Here is a 24,573-nt window from a genome sequence, read left to right on the forward strand (position 1 = left end):
CTGTCTCCTGTGGCTGGAACGAGCCGGCCTTGCTCGCTCGTCTTCTGGAGGGTCTCCGCGCAGAGGTAAAGGATGAGATTCTCTCCCGGGAGGTTCCTTCCAGCGTGGATTCCTTGATTGAACTCGCTATTCGCATTGAGCGACGGGTTGATCTTCGTCACCGAGCTCGTGGAAAGGAGCTCGCGCTCTCCGTCGCCCCCCTCTCCGCATCACTACCATCTTCCTCTGCTGGCTCGGGTGCTGAGCCCATGCAGCTGGGAGGTATCCGCATCTCGACTAAGGAGAGGGAACGGAGAATCACCAACCGCCTCTGTCTCTATTGCGGTTCCGCTGGTCATTTTGTCACTTCATGTCCAGTAAAAGGCCAGAGCTCGTCAGTAAGCGGAGGGCTACTGGTGAGCGCTACTACTCCTGTCTCTCCTTCAAGATCCTGCACTACCTTGTCGGTCCATCTACGCTGGACCGGTTCGTCTGCTTCCTGCAGTGCCTTAATAGACTCTGGGGCGGAGGGCTGTTTTATGGACGAGACCTGGGCTCGGGAACATGACATTCCTCTCAGACAGTTAAAGGAGCCCACGGCCTTGTTCGCCCTGGATGGTAGTCCTCTCCCCAGGATTCAGCGTGAGACGCTACCTTTAACCCTCACTGTTTCTGGTAATCATAGTGAAACCATTTCTTTTTTAATTTTTCGTTCACCTTTTACACCTGTTGTTTTGGGCCATCCCTGGCTAGTTTGTCATAATCCTTCCATTAATTGGTCTAGTAATTCTATCCTCTCCTGGAACGTCTCTTGTCATGTGAAATGTTTAATGTCTGCTATCCCTCCTGTTTCCTCTGTCTCTTCTTCACAGGAGGAGCCTGGTGATTTGACAGGGGTGCCGGAGGAATATCACGATCTGCGCACGGTGTTCAGTCGGTCCAGGGCCACCTCTCTTCCTCCACACCGGTCGTATGATTGTAGTATTGATCTCCTTCCGGGAACCACCCCCCCCCGGGGTAGACTATACTCTCTGTCGGCTCCCGAACGTAAGGCTCTCGAAGATTATTTGTCTGTAGCTCTTGACGCCGGTACCATAGTCCCCTCCTCCTCTCCCGCCGGAGCGGGGTTTTTTTTTGTCAAGAAGAAGGACGGGTCTCTGCGCCCCTGCATAGATTATCGAGGGCTGAATGACATAACAGTGAAGAATCGTTATCCGCTTCCTCTTATGTCTTCAGCCTTCGAGATCCTGCAGGGAGCCAGGTTTTTCACTAAGTTGGACCTTCGTAACGCTTACCATCTCGTGCGCATCAGGGAGGGGGACGAGTGGAAGACGGCGTTTAACACTCCGTTAGGGCACTTTGAATACCGGGTTCTTCCTTTCGGCCTCGCTAACGCTCCAGCTGTCTTTCAGGCATTAGTCAATGATGTCCTGAGAGACATGCTGAACATCTTTGTTTTCGTCTACCTTGACGATATCCTGATTTTTTCACCGTCACTCCAGATTCATGTTCAGCACGTTCGACGTGTCCTCCAGCGCCTTTTAGAGAATTGTCTTTTTGTGAAGGCTGAGAAGTGCACTTTTCATGCCTCCTCCGTCACATTTCTCGGTTCTGTTATTTCCGCTGAAGGCATTAAGATGGATCCCGCTAAGGTCCAAGCTGTCATTGATTGGCCCGTCCCTAAGTCACGCGTCGAGCTGCAGCGCTTTCTCGGCTTCGCGAACTTCTATCGTCGTTTCATCCGTAATTTCGGTCAGGTGGCAGCTCCTCTCACAGCCCTTACTTCTGTCAAGACGTGCTTTAAGTGGTCCGTTTCCGCCCAGGGAGCTTTTGATCTCCTCAAGAATCGTTTTACATCCGCTCCTATCCTTGTTACACCTGACGTCTCTAGACAGTTCGTTGTCGAGGTTGACGCGTCAGAGGTGGGCGTGGGAGCCATTCTTTCTCAGCGCTCCCTCTCTGACGACAAGGTCCACCCATGCGCGTATTTTTCTCATCGCCTGTCGCCGTCGGAACGTAACTATGATGTGGGTAACCGCGAACTGCTCGCCATCCGGTTAGCCCTAGGCGAATGGCGACAGTGGTTGGAGGGGGCGACCGTTCCTTTTGTCGTTTGGACTGACCATAGGAACCTTGAGTACATCCGTTCTGCCAAACGACTTAATGCGCGTCAGGCGCGTTGGGCGCTGTTTTTCGCTCGTTTCGAGTTCGTGATTTCTTATCGTCCGGGCTCTAAGAACACCAAGCCTGATGCTTTGTCTCGTCTCTTCAGTTCTTCAGTAGCCTCCACTGACCCCGAGGGGATTCTCCCTGAGGGGCGTGTTGTCGGGTTGACTGTCTGGGGAATTGAGAGGCAGGTAAAACAAGCGCTCACTCACACTCCGTCGCCGCGCGCTTGTCCTAGGAACCTTCTTTTCGTTCCCGTTCCTACTCGTCTGGCCGTTCTTCAGTGGGCTCACTCTGCCAAGTTAGCCGGCCACCCTGGCGTTCGGGGTACGCTTGCTTCCATTCGCCAGCGTTTTTGGTGGCCCACCCGGGAGCATGACACGCGTCGTTTCGTGGCTGCTTGTTCGGTCTGCGCGCAGACTAAGTCCGGTAACTCTCCTCCTGCCGGCCGTCTCAGGCCGCTTCCTATTCCCTCTCGACCGTGGTCTCACATCGCCTTAGATTTTGTCACCGGACTGCCTTCGTCAGCGGGGAAGACTGTTATTCTTACGGTTGTCGATAGGTTCTCTAAGGCGGCTCATTTCATTCCCCTTGCTAAGCTTCCTTCTGCTAAAGAGACGGCACAAATCATCATCGAGAACGTTTTCAGAATTCATGGCCTTCCGTCAGACGTCGTTTCGGACAGAGGTCCGCAATTCACGTCTCAATTTTGGAGGGAGTTTTGCCGTTTGATTGGGGCTTCCGTCAGTCTCTCTTCCGGCTTTCACCCCCAGTCTAACGGTCAAGCAGAACGGGCCAATCAGACTATTGGTCGCATCTTACGCAGTCTTTCTTTTCGCAACCCTGCGTCTTGGTCAGAACAGCTCCCCTGGGCAGAATACGCCCACAACTCGCTTCCTTCGTCTGCGACCGGGCTATCTCCTTTTCAGAGTAGCCTCGGGTACCAGCCTCCGCTGTTCTCATCTCAGTTCGCCGAGTCCAGCGTCCCCTCCGCTCAGGCTTTTGTCCAACGTTGCGAGCGCACCTGGAAGAGGGTCAGGTCTGCACTTTGCCGTTATAGGGCGCAGACTGTGAGGGCTGCTAATAAGCGTAGAACTAAGAGTCCTAGATATTGTCGCGGTCAGAGAGTTTGGCTCTCCACTCAGAACCTTCCCCTTAAGACGGCTTCTCGCAAGTTGACCCCGCGGTTCATTGGTCCGTTCCGTATTTCTCGGGTCATTAATCCTGTCGCAGTTCGACTTCTTCTTCCGCGATACCTTCGTCGCGTCCACCCGGTCTTCCATGTCTCCTGTATTAAGCCCGTTCTTCGCGCCCCCGCTCGTCTTCCCCCCCCCCCCCCCCCATCCTTGTCGAGGGCGCACCCATCTACAGGGTCCGCAGGATTTTGGACATGCGTCCTCGGGGCCGTGGTCACCAGTACCTTGTCGATTGGGAGGGGTACGGTCCTGAGGAGAGGAGTTGGGTTCCCTCTCGGGACGTGCTGGACCGTGCGCTGATCGAGGATTTCCTCCGTTGCCGCCAGGTTTCCTCCTCGAGTGCGCCAGGAGGCGCTCGGTGAGTGGGGGGGTACTGTCATGTTGTGTCTTGTCTCTGTCCTTTCCCTTCACCCTGTCTCCCTCTGCTGGTCGTTGTTAGGTTACCTTTTCTCCCCCGCTTTCTCCCAGCTGTTCCTTGTCTCCTCTAACTACCCATTCACCCCGTTTCCCACCTGTTCCTTTTTTCCCTCTGATTAGGTCCCTATATCTCTCTCTGTTTCTGTTCCTGTCCTTGTCGGATTCTTGTTTGTGTTTCATGCCTGAGCCAGACTATCGTCATGTTTGCTGTAACCTTGTCCTGTCCTGTCGGAATCTGCCGGTCTATCTGAGCCTACCTATGTTTGGTTATTAAAGAAGCTCTGTTTAAGTTAGTTCGCTTTTGGGTCCTCATTCACTCACCATAACAGTTCTCTCATTATGTATCTGGAAGTAGCTAGAAAGCTAGCCAATGTTAGCCAGTTAGCTTGGGTGTATGACTGCCGTTGTGAGGTCAGAACGTGGGATCAACCCTACCCATCGGCCAGAGTGTCCAGTGTACGCTCTGAATGTGAAACTCTCTGAATTTACAAACGGACAATCTGACAGCACAGTTGCAGTCAGAGTCAATGGTTGCAGTCAACGCTCTGGATAGCATAAAGCCTAACTAGCTCCTTTAGAGCGAGTAATTTTCAGTAAGCTGTTCTCTCTCACTTAGATGTCTGGAAGTAGGTAGCAAGTTAGCTTGGGTGCTTGACTGCTCTTGTTAGTACATTCGAATCACACCTTAAAGAGATGGGTGGGGCTAAAGTTTAAGAGGGTGTGAACGATGCTGAAACGGTGTAGACCAACAAGGGCTCTCCAATAGTAGTAACTAAACATTCAAAGGCCATTTTCTCAAAAGTGAGTTTACAAGTTTATCAACTTTCAAAGCAAAATTACTTTCCCATTGTTCCTCAACTGTAGTGTATAATATACAATTTTGTAGCTCTGAGTCTCTACTTTTATCCAATGTAAAAAACACAATTTACATTTTGCTACATGAGACCGATTTGAGCCGGACGGTCACAAATTGGTGTGAGTACCAGCGATGAAGTCAAGACCAAAGCTCATTATATCCAGACCCAGACTTTCTGAAACCCAGACCAGGGACCAGTGTATCGAGACCATGACCAGAGCAAGACCAGTTTAAATGGGGGAAAAACAAGATCCAGTAGAGTAAACTTGAATATAGTTCAGTACACTACAGTTTAGTTCAGTACAGTAAAGTACAGTACAATAAGGTAGAATATTGTTCAGTACAGTACAGTATAGTTCAGTACAGTTCAGTATAGTTCAGTACAGGACAGTACAGTGTAGTAGTATACTGTTCAGCACAGTATAGCAACGTACAGTATGGTACAGTTTAGTTCAATTTAGCACTGTAAAGTATTGTACAGTTCAGTAAAGTATAGTGCAGTGCAGGAATGTAATGTAATATGCAGTACAGTAGGTACAGTACAGTAATGTACAGTAAAGTATGTTTATTTAACCTTCATTTTGATGGGGAAGTCATTATGAGACTAGGGTCTCTTTTACAGATGAGCACTGCATAAATACATCAAACATATACAATATTCAACATGTAAAAACATATTAAGGAAAACAGACAACATTTATCAGCATGGAGGTCTCTGATCATTACTCTGAACTGACCAAGTGGGGCCAGAAGATCTAATTTTAGAAAGCTCTTTAAATTATTCAACATAAAGGGTGCAAAAATACTTTAACCTAGCTTTACCCAACTCTGTGGAGACAGTCTCCAGTGTTATACAAGCCTGAGATTGGGTTTGGTAATTTGGAAGTCTAAATTGATTTTGGAGAGTGGCACAGCCTTAGACTGCTGCATCACTTGGGAGCCCCTATTAATGATGATAGATACATAGGAGGTTTTGCATGAGGACTTTGTAGATAAACACAATAAAATGCTGTTCTCTTCTTACACACAAAAAGGCCCAACCCACTTCTGGATACAAAACACAATGGTTACAAGTAATAAACCTAAGGTCACAATGAAAAACAGCATCTAGTGGTTTACGTGTAGATACTGCTGCATACGTATGTGACCGACTGCCTCAATTCGGTCTTATGTAAGTAGAGACTCAGAGCTATAAAATAGTATATCATATAATGCAGTTGAGGAACAATGGGAATGTAATTCTGCTTTGAAAGTTGATAAAATTGTAACCCCACTTCTGAGCAAATGGTCCTTGAATGTTTTGGGATACCTACTGAAGAGCTCTTCTTTATCTACACCAATTCAGCATCGTTCCCACCCTCTTAACCCTTAGCCCCACCCATCTCTTTAGGGACTCACATGTGAGGCCACGTAAGGTAGTGTAGAACCTTACAATAAGTAGTAGCGTACAATAAGGAAAAAATCCAGGTAAAAATATACACTTTATTTAGTCCTTGTCCTATATCCTAATCTGATTTTGGTGCAGGTCATGTTGTTCTTCACATTGCCGTCTCTGGTAAACACACACTATATACACTACCATTCAGAAGTTTGGGGCCACTTAGAAATTGTATTTTGTTTGAAAGAAAAGCACATTTTTTGTCCAATAAAATAACATCAAATTGATCAGAAATACAGTGTTGACATTGTTAATGTTGTAAATGACTATTGTAGCTGGAAATGGCAGATTTTTAAAGGAATATCTACATAGGCGCACAGAGGCCCATTATCAGCAACCATCACTCCAGTGTTCCAATGGCACATTGTGTTAGCTAATCCAAGTTTATCAACAGTGAAGAGGCGACTCCGGGATGCTGGCCTTCTAGGCAGACTTCCTCTGTCCAGTGTCTGTGTTCTTTTGCCCATCTTAATTTTACATTTTATTGGCCAGTCTGAGATATGGCTTTTTCTTTGCAACTCTGCCTAGAAAGCCAGCCTCCCGGAGTCGCCTCTTCAAAGTTGACATCGAGACTGGTCTTTTGCGGGTACTATTTAATGAAGCTGCCAGTTGAGGACTTGTGAGGCGTTTGTTTCTCAAACTAGACACTCGACACTAGTGTAATTGTCCTCTTGCTCAGTTGTGCACCGGGGCCTCCCACTCCTCTTTCTATTCTGGTTAGAGACAGTTTGCACTGTTCTGTGAAGGGAGTAGTACACAGTGTTGTACGAGATCTTCAGTTTCTTGGCAATTTCTCGCATGGAATAGCCTTAATTTCTCAGAACAAGAATAGACTGATGAGTTTCAGAAGAAAGTGCTTTGTTTCTGGCCATTTTGAGCCTGTAATTGAACCCACAGATGCTGATGCTCCAGATACTCAACTAGTCTAAAAAAGGCCAGTTTCAATAATCAGCACAACATTTTTCAGCTGTGCTAACATAATTGCAAATGCTTTCTAACGATCAATTAGCCTTTAAAAATGATAAACTTGGATTAGCTAGCACAACGTGCCATTGGAACATAGGAGTGATGGTTGTTGATAATGGGCCTCTGGACGCCTATGTAGATATTCTATAAAACAATTCCAGCTACAATAGTAATTTACAACATTAACAATGTCTACATTGTATTTCAGATCAATTTTATGTTATTTTAATGGACAAAAAATGCTTTTCTTTTAAAAACAAGTAAACTTCTAAGTAACCCTGAACTTCTGAAGGGTAGTGTAAATAAAAAAAGTTTATTTGTCACATGCACAGGATACAGAGCCAGTTTCTGTCCTGCCCCCTGCCCTTTGGTGCAAGGCATGTGATGTCAATGCCCGCAAAACTCCCTGATTTCTCAAATAAGTTTGTCTAGTTGTGTCCAGTCCAGGTGCTGCTTGCACAGGCAGACCATCTATGGGAGGAAGGACGTCAGCATTGCTCAACAGCTGAAACCTGGTCCCGACTGAGTCCGAATGCTCTTTGGCGACAACAACACCAGGCTCCAGAGGCTGTAAAAACAGGAAAATAGACAAAAAAACATTTCAAGACATTACAACCTTGCGTAACATAAATTTACCTCCCAAGTTTAGATTTTAAGAATATATATTCACCTGGAGTGCTGGTACAGCTTGATCTGTGGCAGCAGCTGAAGTACGAAGTCAGGTGTTGTTGCCAGCCATAGCTTTCCACCAGCATCGTACCATCCTCCAGTCCAATTAGCTGTGGAATTTGTATGTATTTATTAAGGATCCCCATTAGCTGCTGCCAAGCTATTCTATCTGGGGTCCAGCAACATTAATGCCGTTATATACAGTTTAAAGTATTACATGACATTCCATTTCATAACACTTTATCCAATACACTTTATTGTTTTCCCTCAGGCCACTACTCCACTATCATACATTTACAATAAATCCATGTGTACGTGTGTCTAGAGTGTATGTCTTATCATGTGTACGTGTGTCTATATCTCTTCACAGTCCCTGCTGTTCCATAAGGTGTATTTTTATCTGTTTTTTGAATCGGATACTACTTGCATCAGTTACCTGATGTGGAATAGAGTTCCATGTAGACATGGCTCCATGTAAGTGCTGTGCACCTCCCATAGTCTGTTCCTGACTTGGGATTGTGAAGAGACCCTTGTCTGAGCTGTGTGCTAGTAGCATGTCAACACTTCTTACAAAAACAAGTCTCTTCCACTTTGAGCCATGAGAGATTTACATGCATATTATTGATGTTAGCTCCCGGGCACATTTAAGGGCCAGCTGTGCTGACCTGTTCTGAACCAATTGTAACTTTCTTTGTGGCACCTGACCACCCGACTGAACAGTAGTGTTAACCCCTGGGATTTTAACCCCTGTCACAGTGCTGTTCTTCACCATACAAGCAATCTCTTTTTCACTGTGGTCTTTCTGAGGCGCTGCTTGATGAGGCCGAAGCACCAGTCAGGGGCAAACTTGGTGTGGCCTGTGATCAGGAAGTGAAGGTCCAGACTGTGGTGGATCTTGTGGATGGTCCGCCGGGCACAATACCAGAGCACATACTTGTTCTTGTTAAAAAGTACGTCCCAGAGCACGAACTAGTTCTTGTTAAAAAGTAGATGGGATCTGGCTGCATACAGTCAGAATAGTGCACCTGCAAACAACAACAAAATAACATTAGAGAAATAAAAATGAATTGTCACACCCTTGCCAGTCTTTACACATGACTGTCAAAATTTGAAATATATCATATCTGAAAATGTAGCTAGACTCTTAAACTGACCGTGTGCAATGCCATAAGAATCATCAGATCTTTCCCTTTCTCTGTCATGGATGCCATGGTTGCCCTTAGTTTGAAGAATCTGGAGACAGGTGTTTATACAGCAGCCTTCTCTATTCTCTTTTTGACTCCCTCCGCATTTGCAATCAAACTCCAGAATTGTATTAATCTCCTTATCATACTCTGCTTCCACCAGGCATTCCACTGATTTCAAAACAAGGTCAACTTCTTCTATGACAACAACACTGTTGATCGATGTTTCTTCCCCATCACTGTCATCAGAAAATAACACAATGTCTGGTTCAATGAATATGTTTTTACCTAAATCAGGGAATTCCTCATCATCTGATTCATTTTCAGAGTCAGAGAGAGACAGCATGGCCCGATCGTCCTCCAGAAAGTAGTCATTCACAATGTTTTCCTACTGACCTTTGTCGATAGCACCTTATAAATTCAGGGCAGCAATGTTATTGAGAAGATTTGGAAACATTTTTCAGCTCTCCATGATGTCTTAAAAAAAGCTGCAGTAGAAAGGGTTTTCTACACATACTGAGCAGCTTATGTTATAGACAGAAGGTGCTACATGGCAGACCAATCCGAACTCATCTCTCAGCATGTCCAGCCCATTCATTATCTCAGCCGATCATGGCTAGCGGGAAGGTTGCTGACTTTTTCCGTGGCTAAACCAACTATGCTCGTAATTTAACCATTTGATTTGTATTTACAGATGGCATACACATTTGTTATTAAGGCACATGAAAGTTCACATGTTCCAGAAGGCATTTCTACCAAAAAATGCATTTAAAAATGGAATTACAAGAAACGATCAAAAGCCTCTCATTTCATGTAGTGGCTTTTGACATACGCCTTGTTTCCTGAAACAAGTCACATACACAGTACCAGTCAAAAGTTTGGACACACCTACTCATTCCAGGGATTTTCTTTATTTTATACTATTTTCAACATTGTAGAATAATAGTGAAGACATCAAAGCTATGAAATAACACATGGAATCATGTGGTCACCAAAAAAGTGTTAAATAAATCACAATATATTTTATATTTTATATTCTTCAAAGTTGCCACCCTTTGCACAAAGGTCAGTCAGTCCAGAAAAGTTCAAGAACTTTCTTCATGTTGCAAAATCTATCAAGCGCTATGATGAAGCTGGCTCTTATGAGGACCGCCAGAGGAAAGGAAGACCCACAGTTACCTCTGCTGCAGAGGATAAGTTCATTAGAGTTACCAGCCTGACTCCAATAATTACCTAATCATTGTAGTATCTGTGATCTACATCTGTTTAGATTAGTTAGTATTAGTTACTAAGCAGTAATGTATTACGGCAGTGATATGTTAATACACCTAATAGGAAATGCAGATGTGCACTATTGGGCCAGGGGCTGTAGAGCACGAGGGGTTTTTGACTCAACGAAACCTACTGTCCTCCCCTTTCCTGCCTGGTCATTTCTCCACAACACAAATATTACAATCATGATCTTCAGTTTAGAATGCAATTGGATTAATCAGCTGTGTTTGCTAGGGATGGAGAAAAAGTGTGACACCAATCAGGCCCCCAATGACTGGAGATGCCCACCTCTGCCTTACATGTTTGTATGTGTGTATCTAGTGCATTCAGAATGTATTCAGACCCCATTACTTTTTCCACATTTTGTTACGTAACAGCCTTATTCTAAAATGGATCAAATATTTTTTTCCCTCATCAATCTACACACAACACCCCATAATGACAACGCAAAAATGTTTATATATTTTTTTGCAAATGTATAAAAAAAAAGAAATGGGAATACCACATTTACATAAGTATTCAGACCCTTTACTCAGTACTTTGTTGAGGAACCTTTGGCAGCGATTACAGCCTTGAGTCTTCTTGGGTATGACACTACAACCTTGGCACACCTGTATTTTGGGAGTTTCACCAATTCTTCTCTGCAGGTCCTCTCAAGCTCTGTCAGGTTGGATGGGGAGCGTTGATTCTCAGCTATTTTCAGGTCTCTCCAGAGATATTTAATCGGGTTCAAGTCCGGGCTCTGGCTGGGCCACTCAAGGACATTCAGAGACTTGTCCCAAAGCCATTTCTGCGTCTGAGTCTAATAGCAAAGGGTCTGAATACTTATGTAAATAAGGTATTTTTGTTTTTTATTTGTTTATTATTTGTTAAAAATTCTAAAAAGCTGTTTTCACTTTGTCATTTTGAAGTATTGTGTGTAGATTGATGAGAAAGTTTGTACAATTTGTATCCATTTTAGAATAAGGCTGTAACGTAAGAAAATGTAGAAATACTTTCTGAATGCTCTGTAAATGTATCTTTGTCTCTGCCTCCGTCTCTGTCTGGTGCAAGCTCCAGCCACCTTATGACAAAGTTCTCCGTCTCTCCATCTGTAGCCTTGGAAGTGAAAGTGTTTTTCCCGACAGCACCATTGAATAACCTTTGAATAGCAAAAGAAGTAGGTCCCAAAATTAGTAAGATTTTGACATCACACAAAAATCCTAGGAATCACAATCCAGACCTCAAATAGGAAGCACAACAACACAATAACCACAAAGGTTTACAATTTAAACACTGAGTCAAACAGATCAAGAGATATAAACATGTTCCTGTTGTAGCGCCACCATGTGGTCAATCTGAATGTGCTTGCATATGTTGAGTCTTGACAGGGCTTTGAACATGTGTACCAAGTTTGGTTACAATACAAATATCTGTGTTTGATTTAAATGCATTTATGTGCCAGACCATGACCACATTAATGTTTGTTGGTCAGTTGTATGACATACTAGTCTGGAAAATATTGCATTGAAACACATTGGTCCATAGATGCCATATATCAAGTTTAATCCAGATTGGCCCTGTGGTTCTGGAGGAGATGTCATTTAAGTGTTTTGAAAAATTCTAAATGGCAGAAAATCCATCATGGCAGACCTTGTGGGTCCTTGAGGCAAATGTGTTCCTTGTGAGAAGAGGGAACTATGCACAGGTGCACACATGGTCAAGTGGCGATCCGAGAGCAGCAATATTTCCATCAGAAAATAACTTTTCATAATTGTATTCCAATTCCTGATTCCATGGTCAGGCCACTGTCTGTCTCTCACACCAGTCTCTCTTATCTTGTGTCCCCTGCCGGGTATTCCTGGATACAGCTCTCAGATGATAAACAGTCAAAGTTACGTGCTATTCAAGATCCTTTGGATGTCCCTACCAAATCAAAGTTGACATTTAAAATGGTTAAGGTTAGGTAAGGGATTTGGTTACTTTAGGGCTCCTGAGTGGCGCAGTGGTCTGTCTAGGCACCACATCTCAGTGCAAGAGGCATCACTTCAGTCCCTGGCTCAAATCCAGGCTTCATCACATCCAGCTGTGATTGGGAGTCCCATAGGTTGGTGCACAATTGGTCCAGGTTTGGCCTGGGTTGGCTATCATTGTAAAGAATTTGTTTTTAACTTCTTACGGCTGGGGGGCAGTATTGAGTAGCTTGGATAAATAAATTGCCCAAAGTAAACGGCCTGCTCCTCAGTCTCAGTTGCTAATATAGGCATATTATTATTGGATAGAAAACACTCTAAAGTTTTTTAAACTATTTGAATGATGTCTGTGAGTATAACAGAACTCATATGGCAGGCAAAATCCTGAGGAGAAATCAACAGTTCCCATTGAAATCCCCTTGAGATATTAATGATGTTGCACTTCCTAGGGCTTCCACTAGATGTGAACCGTCTATAGCAATTTGAATGAGACTTCTATTGTGTTGTGGGACTGAATGAGAGCAGAATGTATAATCAGGTGACTGGCAGTCAGCCATTTTCTGATCTCGTGCATTCCTCATAGTATCCACTTGCGTTCCATTGCTCATCAAGACACAAATGAATACTCCGGTTGGAACTTTATTGAAGCTATATGATTCTGTACTTAGTTTGACATTTTTCTTCAACCTGTAATATAACTTTTTGAAGTTTTTGTCTGACCAGAAAGAGCGTTTGGATATGTATACCAAACGCGCTAACAAAAGGAGGTATTTGGACATAAATAACAGACATTATCGAACAAAACAAACATTTATTGTGGACCTGGGATTCCTGGAGTGCTTTCTGATGAAGATCAAAGGAAAGGGAATATTTATCATGCAATTTCTTGTTTATGTTGACGCCAACATGGCGGCTATTTTGACTGTTTTTCTGAGCGCTGTCTCAGATTATTGCATGGTTAATTATTCCATAAAGTTTTTTTTAAATCAGACACAACGGTTGCATTAAGGAGAGGTATACCTATAATTCCATGTGTATAACTTGTATAATCATCTACATTTATGATGAATATTTTTGTTGAATGATGTGTCTATGCAAAATCACTGGATGTTTTTGGAACTAGTGAATACTCGTGTAAACTCATATTTTGATATAAATATGAACTATATCAAACAAAACATACATGTATTGTTTAACATGAAGTCCTATGAGTGTCATCTGATGAAGATCATCAAAGGTTAGTGATGAATTTTATCTCTATTTGTGCTTTTTGTGACTGCTATCTTTGGCTGAAAAAATGGCTGTGTTTATTGTTGTTTGGTGGTGACCCAACATAATCGTTTGTGGTGCTTTTGCTGTAAAGCATATTTGAAATCGGACACTGTGGTGGGAGTAAGCCGCGAGGGAGGAGCTATAACCCGTTGGGGTCTCCCAGTGTTCAGAGGTGCAGCTGGTGCGACTGGTGGCAGGGGAACTGCTGGCATTTCAGGTTTGACTGGTGGACAGGCCCTGAACTGAGCCTGATATAGGGGTGGAGGTGCGTGAGCCCCTTGACCTTGCTCCTGCCCATGGTGAGTTGTGGACAGACGGGTCAGTAAAGGATCCCCCACAGGCAATGGACGATCCATCCTGAAGTTTGAATGTTGCAGGCCCTAGCTGTCGTTCCACTCTCAGGGGCATGGATCAAAATGTGGAGAGCTTGTTCCGATGGATGCAATTAATTGCAATTAATCTGATCACTCTTCATAACATTCTGGAGTCTATGCAACATCCTGATCCATACCCAGTCCTGGGCTTTCAGACTTGCTTGTTTCACTCTGTGAGACATAATGTTGTTTCATCCATTGCTGTGCAACTTTAACATGGGCTTGCCTGGCTGCTGTTCTTTTGTTTTGGGCAGAGGCTGTCCAAAGGGAGTTTCAGTTCCCTGCCAATCATCAGGGAGGCAGGAGACGCCCCAGTTGTGGAGTGCTTGGTATCCCTGATGTGAGTAGGGTAAGGCACAGAGCCACATCAAAAGGTCGCCCCACAGCCAAGTAGGCCCGTATTCCGTCCTTCAGGGTCCTGTTCAAGCATTCCACCCCCCCCCACCACCACCGTTTGCTTGAGGGTGGTGCACAGCCGTCCGGATGTGCTTGATGGATTGCTTTTCAAGGTACACAGACAGATAATTAGATAAAAACTGGGGCCATTGTCTGTCATGATGGTGTTGGGCAACCCCCACTGACAGAACAGCTTATCCAGTGTTTGGATGATCATCTGTGAGGGGATAGGGGACAACGGCACGGCTTCTGCCTATTTCAAATTCAAGTCATGAATGACCAGTATGCTGGTTCCCCATGCAACTCTCCACAGATATCCACCTCCAGGTGGTCCCAGGGAGCCTTTGGCCATTTCATTGGTGTCTGGCTGATTTTCCACTCATCAGGCATGCTGTGCAGTCCTTCACAAGGGACTCAATGTCTCTGTCAATATTTTTCCACCAGGCCGTATCCCTGCATCGTTGCTTCACCTTAACGATGCCCAGGTTCCCCTCATGTGCCATGCAAAGCACTCGTGTTTTCAGGACATGCACACCATTGCACACCATTGATGCAGGTGACATCGCTCTGGATAGCAGGTCAGCCACAACATTTTGGCATTTTGAATGGTCTGCCATACAAGTACAAGTGCCAGCGCTCGCACACCCACATGCAAACCAGGGCCTCCCGCTCTCCCACAGAGTACTTTTGTTCAGTCGGAGATAAGGCCCATGAGGCAAGAGCCACTGGCCGTTCCATGCCTCCATGCACTTGAGGCAAAACAGCTCCAAGGGCGAGTGCTGAGGCATCACAGGTGACAATCCTTTGTGCTGACGTGTCAGTATCAGGTCCTTAGTTTTGTAGGTATGATATTGCAAGATAATTGTCCTAATCTCTTGTACTAAATTCATGCTTTTCAAACTTCTCAAGATGTATATTTATTAGTTAGTTTTGTTTCTTTGTATATCGTAAACGAAGAGTGAGAATATTTTTTGAAATGTCATATATTGCTGATATCTGAAGGGGGTGGTGGCTTTTCCTGGTGAGATGAAATTTAAACTCATAATTTGACTCTAATTTGAAGCAGTTTTATTTTGTGCTGTGATTTAGTGTTTTGGAAAACTGATAGTCAAATGGAATAGGTCTAAAGGAAATATGATTTTCAGTGGTTTAGATGGTGCAATGATTCTCTACACTATACATTTCTTGTTTTGTCATATAAACAGAAAAGTCAGAATTTTAGCAACCAGGCAATGACGGAGTGATTTCTACATATTGTGCTTAGTATAGGAGAAATAGTCCGCTGTACTTCTATTTGCTAGTAGGCTTGTTGTGGACCCCAACTGAATCAGCATTTATTGTGAGCATGTTTGCCTGTTTGTTTATTTTCTATACACTGAATTTAAGTAAAATAGGTTCATAATAAACAATTACTATCCAAAATGGATGCAGTTTGACAAATGTAGTGATATACCTGTTTTTAACACCACCCTCCACTGTGACAAAAGCTTGACAGCTGGGAGTTCCTGTGGTAACACTTTGACCAGGGCTGAGCTTGCATTTTTTTTGCTGAAAGGCCTTTCTTAGTAGAATTGAGGGATGTGTGAGTGTTCCATGACACGGTGAAAGAACTGAAAAACAGGAACTGTGGACAGAGAAGAAATTATGGGGCTACATTATGGGGCCAATGCCTTGACTTGTTTAACAAACAATGCAGTTTTAAAAAATAGACTTAAGAAAATATTTACTCAATAAACGAATGTTAAAGAAAGATTTAAATAAAAGAAACACAATAGAATAACATACCTTACAATAATAAGGTACCGGTACAGAGTCAATGTGCGGGGGTACAGGTTAGTCGAGGTAATTTGTGCATGTAGGTAGGGGTAGAGTGACCATGTATAGATAATAAACAGGGAATAGAGTCCTGTGATTGTGTATAGAGACAGTGCAAAAAAAAAATTATGTTCAGGAGCCTGTTGGTGTCAGACTTGATAGACTGGTACTGCTTTCCGTGAGGAATCGGAGAGAACAGTCTATGGCTTGGGTGGGAGTGTAGTTATTTTCCGGGCTTTCCTTTCACACTGCCTAATATAAAGGTTCTGGATGGCAGGGAGCTCTGCCCCACTGGGCTGTCCGCACCACCCTCTGTAGCAGCATGCGATCAAGGGTGGTGCTGTTGCCATACCAAGCAGTAATGCAACCAGTCAAGATGCTTTCAATGGTGCAGCTGTAGAAATACCTGATATTGTACTGTATATTCCAAGGCAGCAGCTACTCTTCCTGGGGTCCAAAAATTAAACAAAATAAAAACTACATAACAGATATAAAAATACATACATAGCACTACATTCACATTGCAATTTAGCCATTCAGCAGTATTATATTAAAACTCACAATATTAAAACTCACTTGACTGTCTTGCAATGTTTGAAGACAATCAAAGTTGCTAACCTAATAAGTTTGTATTTTACCTACATGAAACCTACATGAAACAGGTGACACTAGCTAAATAATCCAATCATGTCACTTGTTCTTTGTCTTTTGTTGGCTGATCTACTGTTTGTGTTTGTGTTTCTATTGAATCAATATTACATTCAAGAGATACTATGTTGTCAGTTCAACAACTCACTTGATCAAATGGTACTGTGTCACAGTGAAAGGCCAAAGGGATGGATTCTACTGAAGAACGGTGTCAGAACATGACAAAATTGTGTACTTAACACACACACCAATTCTCTAAACATCTAACAGGGTCAACGGGCGCTTAGCATAACATTGCTCTTGCTCCACAGTGTTCTGACAAAAACAAAACTGCAGAAATGGAGTGGCAGCCTGAGTAGCCGGGGAGGGTTAATGGGTACTGTGGGGGTGAGGGGTTGCTTGTTTTAGTTTTCTACACGCACAGCACTTTAAGCGGATGTGAGCATCTATGACCTTTCATTAATTTGCCCTCCTGACCTCCAGCCACCTGACTCTTGTTTTTCAGTGGAGCCCGAGTTCAAGTATGTGGGGAACATGCACGGGAACGAGGTGCTGGGTCGGGAGCTGCTGATCCAGCTCTCCCAGTTCCTATGTGAGGAATACCGGGCCGGAAACCAGAGGATCACACGCCTCATCCATGACACGCGCATCCACATCCTGCCTACCATGAACCCAGATGGTTATGAAGTGGCTGCCAAGCAGGTACTGACTGTGATGTTCATCACAGTTGTATTGATGAGACACTAGTCTCTCATGACTGTCATGATTAACCCAGAACAAAAATCTTGCATAATTTGGTCAGACACTCAATTAAGTTCTAGGGGGAGACGCAAATGAAACTCACAGCCAAATTTACCATAGGCATTATGATTGGGTCATGTGCAGCTGCAATTGATTGATGATTACAATTTATGTTGTGATGTTTTAGATGAGACTGACTTTTTGACCCAAATTATCCTATTTACACTTTGTAGTCGATTTTGACAGTAAAATAATGTTTCTGACTCATATCTATATGCTGTTTCCCAATGAGAAGTTGGTTTTTAGGTGCAGTTGTTCTTTAAAAATGACTGGCAAAAGAGACATTTTCTCATGCTTGCCAACTGGCTACGGCAATGTTTGATATTTCAAGCGTCGGGGCGGCAGGGTAGCCTAGTGGTTAGAGCGTTGGACTAGTAACCGGAAGGTTGCAAATCTGTCGTTCTGCCCCTGAACAAGCAGTTAACCCACTGTTCCCAGGCCGTCATTGAAAATAAGAATTTGTTCTTAACTGACTTGCCTGGTTAAATAAAGGTAAAATAAAAATAAAATAAAAAAATGTAATGTGTCTGCTGTGGGAGAAATAGCCTTGCAGCGTATCCACATCCCCAGTTTAAGAAACACCCTCGCACTATCCTGATACTTCCAAATAACATTTGACAAAAGGCCCAAGCACCGGAACAACTGCTGCTCGTTATCCAATGTTTCCATAGTCACTTTACAGATTCTACAGTACCATTTATGTTTACATAGTTTGTCCATGAGAGAGGCTTAGCAATTAAATAAAGGACTAGGCTTAATCTGTGTCCGGGAAACTGGCACAAAATGTTAAATAAATTACAATGTTAAATCTGTCTGGTATTTTGAGAAACAATTTTTATGATGCACTGGATAGCGTCACGGTTTATTTAGACTAATCATGATTTTGCAGAGGTGGTCCTTCCATAGAAGTGTGTTAGAAAATGTTGTTTGTTAGGAAATGTTGTCTGTGTGGAAACCTATCCCTTTACTTTTTCTCATTACCACCTTCTCAGTTTTGAGTGACACTAGCATTTATTTGCCACTTGCTATAACAACTTAAATTGTTTGAATTAGCAGACCCCTTCATCTGTTGCTAACATCTATCACTTAAGTGGAAACATTGTCATTGTCCAGTGACATACTACAATCCATATCACTATAGCCTAGAATTCACTGTTGTAATTCTGGAAGCTCAGAATTGTAGGCTACAGCAATAAATCAACAGCATTGGCCAAGGTCAAACAGTATCCCCATTAGCTTAAGATTTTTTATTTTATAAAATAGATTTTGACCATAGCTGAAATCCTTAGCAGAGGCACAACTGACACGGAAAATACACTGAATCCATATCGTAAAAGTTCAGTCAGGAAAGTTTTCTGGGTGATACAGTTGCGCTATAATATATTGGCACCCTTGCAGGATTCACTATTTCTTTTAAAATAAGTTGAAATTGAAAAAACGTTTGGTGTTCACACATGTATTTAAATTCAAAATACTGTAATTTGGTTGGAGGAAACTGATTATCGTTTACTGCGTCAAAATACAGGGTCAAAATATCCATTCACCCAATTTTGAAAAGAAAAAACAGAACATTCTGCTCCATTGCACTCATTGTAAAGTGTCAGGGTGCCAATAATTTTAACTGCAAATATACACCTGTCCTGCTGTCTCTCACTGGGTGCGTTCATTCTGCATTTTTTGGGGATGACAACCAAAGTTATAATTGAAGACACGGCTGTTCAGTGCTTGTACATACATATTTTAATGGGCAATTCACCTAGCTCTGCCACTGTATATAGTCATTACTATATTAACAACAATACATTTTGTCATAAACCTCCAAAATCTCCTCACCACAAGCTAGAACGAGCACACTTTAATTTAATCGGTAGAATCTGTGTATTCGCCTGCTCTGAGGCCTCTTTTAACAATGGTAAATCTTAGCGCTGTTGGTAGCGCTATAGGTCCAGGGGTGTGTCAGACCTATGTATTTTTTCATATTATGAGCGCAATAGCTGGCGGTGATGCAAAAGGGCTAGGTTTTGATGAATAAATTAGTTGTAGATGTGACGAGGGCTGGTTACTCACTGGCCAATCAAAGTGTTTTAAGGCTAAATATTGCATGTGGTTGTCTCAAGTTCTGTAGGTTATTGACGGTCTTTGCGTTGACATCTACTCCAATTCGGCTGTGGCACATAATATTCTCATCTTAGTCCATTGTGGATTGATACGACAGTTTATTTAATAGTATAGGCTACAATGACGAGTAATAGCATAAGGAAAAAAAAATATCCAGTGTGTGTTCTATATGTGTTGGCAGTCAACGTTGTAATTGGCTTCAATGAGTATGTCCTACATGCCCTTCTCCTAAGATGAAAAAAAATACTAGGCTCCGGTAAATGTTATTTTATATGTGAGGCACGTTCTTAGTAAGCAAGATATAGCCTAGGCCTACCATTGATACTGCATTATAGGACTGAATAATTTGAATACATTTAAGGTTTTCTTCCTCTGAAGAGGAGGTGTAGCAGGGATCGGACCAAAATGCAGCGTGGTTATCTCGATACATCTTTAATAAAGATAATAACAAACAATACAAAAAAAAAAACATAACGTGAAAAACCTAACCAGCCCTATCTAGTGCAAACAGAGACAGGAACAATCACCCACAAAACACTCAAAGAATATGGCTGCCTAAATATGGTTCTCAATCAGAGACAACGATAAACACCTGCCTCTGATTGAGAAACACTCTAGGCAACCATAGACTTACCTAGACAACTCTGCTATACCACAATCCCAAAACCTACAAAAACCCCAAGACAAAACACACCACATAAATAACCCATGTCACACCCTGGCCTGACCAAAATAATAAAGGAAACACAAAATACTAAGTCCAGGGCGTGACAACATTTGGAGGAGCGCATCTTTGGTAACCGCTCTTTGGAAATGGGGATGGATACTTGAACAAGCTAAATGAAGTATGCAGGCAAATAGGCAAATGTGTATATATTTTAGGATGTGCAGTATATTTTGAATTCAAGGCTCTCTCACGAATGGATGATTTAAACACGTTTTATGGAATGGCAACATGGCTGCATGGCCAAGATATAAAAGACACACGACAACGTATTGCTGTTAAACCAGTAGGGTAAGTGTAGCCTACTGAGGGCTTTTAATCAGGTGAAATGGAAAACAAGCAACTGTTACAGTAAAATAACTTTAAAAAATATGATTTAACCTTTGTTTTGACAGGGAGTCAATACTGAGACCAAGATCTCTTTTCCAGATATGCCCTGTATAATATCACAATACACATCAAAATACAATAAACACATTAAACGACACATTCATATACACATTAAAATACACAACACACAAAAAGCAAAACACAATAATAAAGAACATTTTACATTCTTCAGTATAAAGGTCCCCTAACAACCATCTGAAATGCCCTAGAGCAGGGATCTCCAACCCTGTTCCTGGAGAGCTACCGTCCTGTAGGTTTTCAGTCCAACCCTAATCTAGCACACATGATTCCCATAATTAGCTGGTTGATAAGCTGAATCAGGTTAGTTGGAGAGCCCTCCCTAGAGGCACCAATTACTCAAATGTTTAAGTGTATTGTAGGTGTAGGTGCAAAAAAACTAAAAGCAGATTTCCCCAAGTCAGTGGACCTCCAGAGTTAGCAATCCCTTAGCCCGGGTCCGGTAGGCCGTACATCTATAGGTTAACAATGAGGTAAGGTATGGCGGAAGTTTATGCAAGGGGGCTTTATAGACAAAAAGAGCGCAATACAGTGATCCACAAGACTTCAACAAGGGCCAGTCTACATTCTGATACAAAATGCATAATGATAAACTGCATCCAATGGCTTCAATGCAGTGGCAGCTGCATTTGTGACCGGTGTAGATTGCCTCCTCATTGTGTTTTGATCAGCTTACATCTGACCAAAAGGATCAGGGTTGGTGTTGATATTTTCTTCTCTGATAATGACAGGAAAAACATCCATAAACAAATGCTGTGGTGCCCTTATCTGCCAACTCCTCTGCAAAGTACAAATTCACATCGAAAGTGGACATGATTAGCCATGCTACCCCAATGACGATGTAGCGTACAGTATAAAATACAGTAGCTATCTAACATGTACAATAGGCACACGTTACAAGACAAAACATTCAAAATGTTACAAAAAATTACTGAAATGCATACATATCACAATATAATGAAGGGATACCATTATAATACATTGTCAGTAACCATATAAACTCAACTGTTTTAACATACATTGATTGATTTCAATGGCCAATTTTACAGTAAGCTACCTCTTCCACATCACTACTGTAGACGGTAAGAGGTAAGGGGGGCAGGGGATGTTTATGAGGGGGAATACAGGGGGAGAAGGAAGTGTGCACCATTGAAAAGGGCACTCACAACAATAAAAAGGAATGTACAGTAATATCAATCATGGAACTATTCCGATTTTTTTTAAATTATACAACATGAAATTCAACACGTTACACTCACCATCCAAGAATAACAGAAACATCTGGAGAATATTTATAGAAAAATTTAATATTCATAATGACTTCATAGATACCAGCCCTACAGTGGTTATTCCTGTAAAAGTTGTATCATACTCCAGCACACCATGCGGTCCGCTGCAAAATTCTATGGCACATTATTTAATTGTCAACCAGTGTTGCCATTAATGCTAGTTAATGCTAGTTTGACCACCAAAGGGCATCTTTGAGAAGCATTTGATTGTCTTCAAAATTGGCTGTACTAGAGAATTTGAAACCGTTTTTGTAAGAACACAGTATATGGGATTGGCTTTAAGAAACGTAGCTTAATTCATTTGATTAATAAAATGGTGTTTCTATTCCAAGAAAAATGAAAAAACAAAACCCTCAGGGTTTCCGCTAGGAAGATATGGCGCTGTACAATGTGATGGTAGGGAGTAGGCTACAGTACTAAGAGCATAACATTTCCATACCCTAATTTTAGTTTAACCAATACCCAAACAGAGATTCAGTGAAATTAAAAATCTCATTGATTTATCAAGAGCAGTCCCATTGCTTGTCTCAGAGCAGCGCTGTCTTGACCTCTGAATGCTGTCTTTTCTCCTTCCACTTGACTCTTCTTTTAATTTTGAAAGAGTATTTTCCAGTAAGCATAATCAATGCTCTAACTCCCCCTTGGAGCAGTGACGCAGGGCGCCGCACTAAACCTCAAATTACCTCTAAATCCCGCAGCATAATCTCAAAACGTTTAGTTGAGCAACCAATGTAAGTGTTACCAACCCACACACTGGGTAGCTTAGTCTCGCATTGCCATACTTCCAAAATCACGTCTTTGTCACATCTCACATGGAAGTCTTTAGAATTTTGTGTTACAAAAACAGTTTGATTGGATGTTACATTTCAAGAACCCTCCCTCCACACCCCCTTAGAAGGGGTGTTGTGTGTTATGTGTGTCACTGTTTTCCGTCTGGCTAGTTGTTGCCTTTGCTAGTTTCAAGGGCTAGTTTTCAAGCTATCAAGTGTGGCCGACAGTCTGTGATTTGTATTTATCGAAATTAAAAGTGGATTACTCTGGTAAAGTCAAACGTCACAACACATTTTTTCTTCCATGTCTCCATTCATCCACATGGCTGCAATTGCTGCAATTCGGTACCACCTAAAGTATTAAGAAGATTGGCGATTATTTTGTTTTTGTATGGACCCAAAAAACAGATGCAGTGGGAGAACCTATTCAAGTAAGTAAATACATGTTTAAAATGTAAAACAACTATTATTAGCTAGCTAACTAGCTGGCTACAGTAGGCCTGCTAGCTAGCTAGGTAACTTTACACACGGTTTAGCTATGTGAATTACATGTCATCAGCTAGCTAACTTCGTATTAGCTAGCTATCTTGATGTAATCAATGTAAATGCATTTGTTGATAACAGCCATGGAAGAGGATAAAATTGCAGATACAGCTGTCAGTAAAGGGAGTGTAGGCTACTGGATAGGGTAGGTCATTTTTTGGGAGGACATAATGAAAAGATTCTCCAGTTCCAGTCCCTAGAAGGTTAAATGTTGAAGACAGAGAGCTAATAGCAGCATAATATTAAATTCTGTCTAATTTGAGTATAATGAAGCCTGTTTTTTGTCACGTTTTATGTCCTTAGATATGGAAAGCTGTGAAAGTCTGTTTGCAGATGAAGAGAGAGGTCCCAATGAATGTCCCAAGAGACTACGGGTATATCCTATATGCATAGGTTATACACTACCGTTCAAAAGTTTGGGGTCTCCTGCCTTGTTCATAATGTTGTTAAGGAGGCAGAGCCACACTTTATTATGGACAGACTTCTCCCCATCTTAGCTACTGTTGCATTAACATGTTTTCACCATGACAGTTTATAATCGAGGGATACTCCAAGCAGTTTAGTCACCTTAACTTGCTCATTATCCACATTATTCATTACAAGATTAAGTTGAGGATTAGAGTTTAGTAAAGGATTTGTCCCAAATACAATGCTTTTAGTGTTTTAAATATTTATGACTAACTTACACTACCGTTCAAAAGTTTGGGGCCACTTGTTTTTGAAAGTAAAGCAAATGTTTTGTCCATTAAAATAACATCAAATTGATCATAAATACATTGTAGACATTGTTAATGTTGTAAATTAATATTGTAGCTGGAAACGGCTGATTTTTTTAATGGAATATCTACAGTTGCGTACAGAGACAATTTATCAGCAACCATCACTCCTGTGTTCCAATGGCACGTTGTTTTAGCTAATCCAAGTTGATAATTTGAAAAGGCTAATTGATCATTAGAAAATTATTTTTGAAATTATGTTAGCACAGCTGAAAACAGTCAGGCTGATTAAAGAAGCAATAAAACTGGCCTTCTTTAGACTAGTTGAGTATCTGGAGCATCAGCATTTGTGGGTTTGATTACAGGCTCAAAATGGCCAGTAACAAAGCACTTTCTTCTGAAACTCATCCGTCTATTCTTGTTCTGAGAAATGAAGGCCATCCCATGCGAGAAATTGCAGAGAAACTGAAGATCTCGTACAACGCTGTGTACTACTCCCTTCACAGAACAGCTCAAACGGGCTCTAACCAGAATAGAAAGAGAAGTGGGTGGTCGCCATGCACAACTGAGCAAGAGGACAACTACATTAGAGTGTCTAGTTTGG

At 42.3% G+C, this 24,573-nt stretch overlaps 1 protein-coding gene across 2 annotated transcripts in view; it reads left to right on the forward strand.

Moving 5' to 3' along the window:
• Positions 1 to 24,573, forward strand: part of cpn1 (carboxypeptidase N, polypeptide 1) — a 156,883-nt gene that overhangs the window by 20,649 nt on the left and 111,661 nt on the right. For both annotated transcript variants that reach the window (XM_021565593.2, XM_021565595.2), the window contains exon 2: positions 17,106 to 17,302. In XM_021565593.2, the coding sequence (XP_021421268.1) occupies positions 17,106 to 17,302 (197 nt within the window). The remainder of the gene's footprint in view (positions 1 to 17,105; positions 17,303 to 24,573) is intronic.

This window comes from Oncorhynchus mykiss, chromosome 16 (genome assembly GCF_013265735.2).
Source record: "Oncorhynchus mykiss isolate Arlee chromosome 16, USDA_OmykA_1.1, whole genome shotgun sequence".
NCBI lineage: Eukaryota > Metazoa > Chordata > Actinopteri > Salmoniformes > Salmonidae > Oncorhynchus > Oncorhynchus mykiss.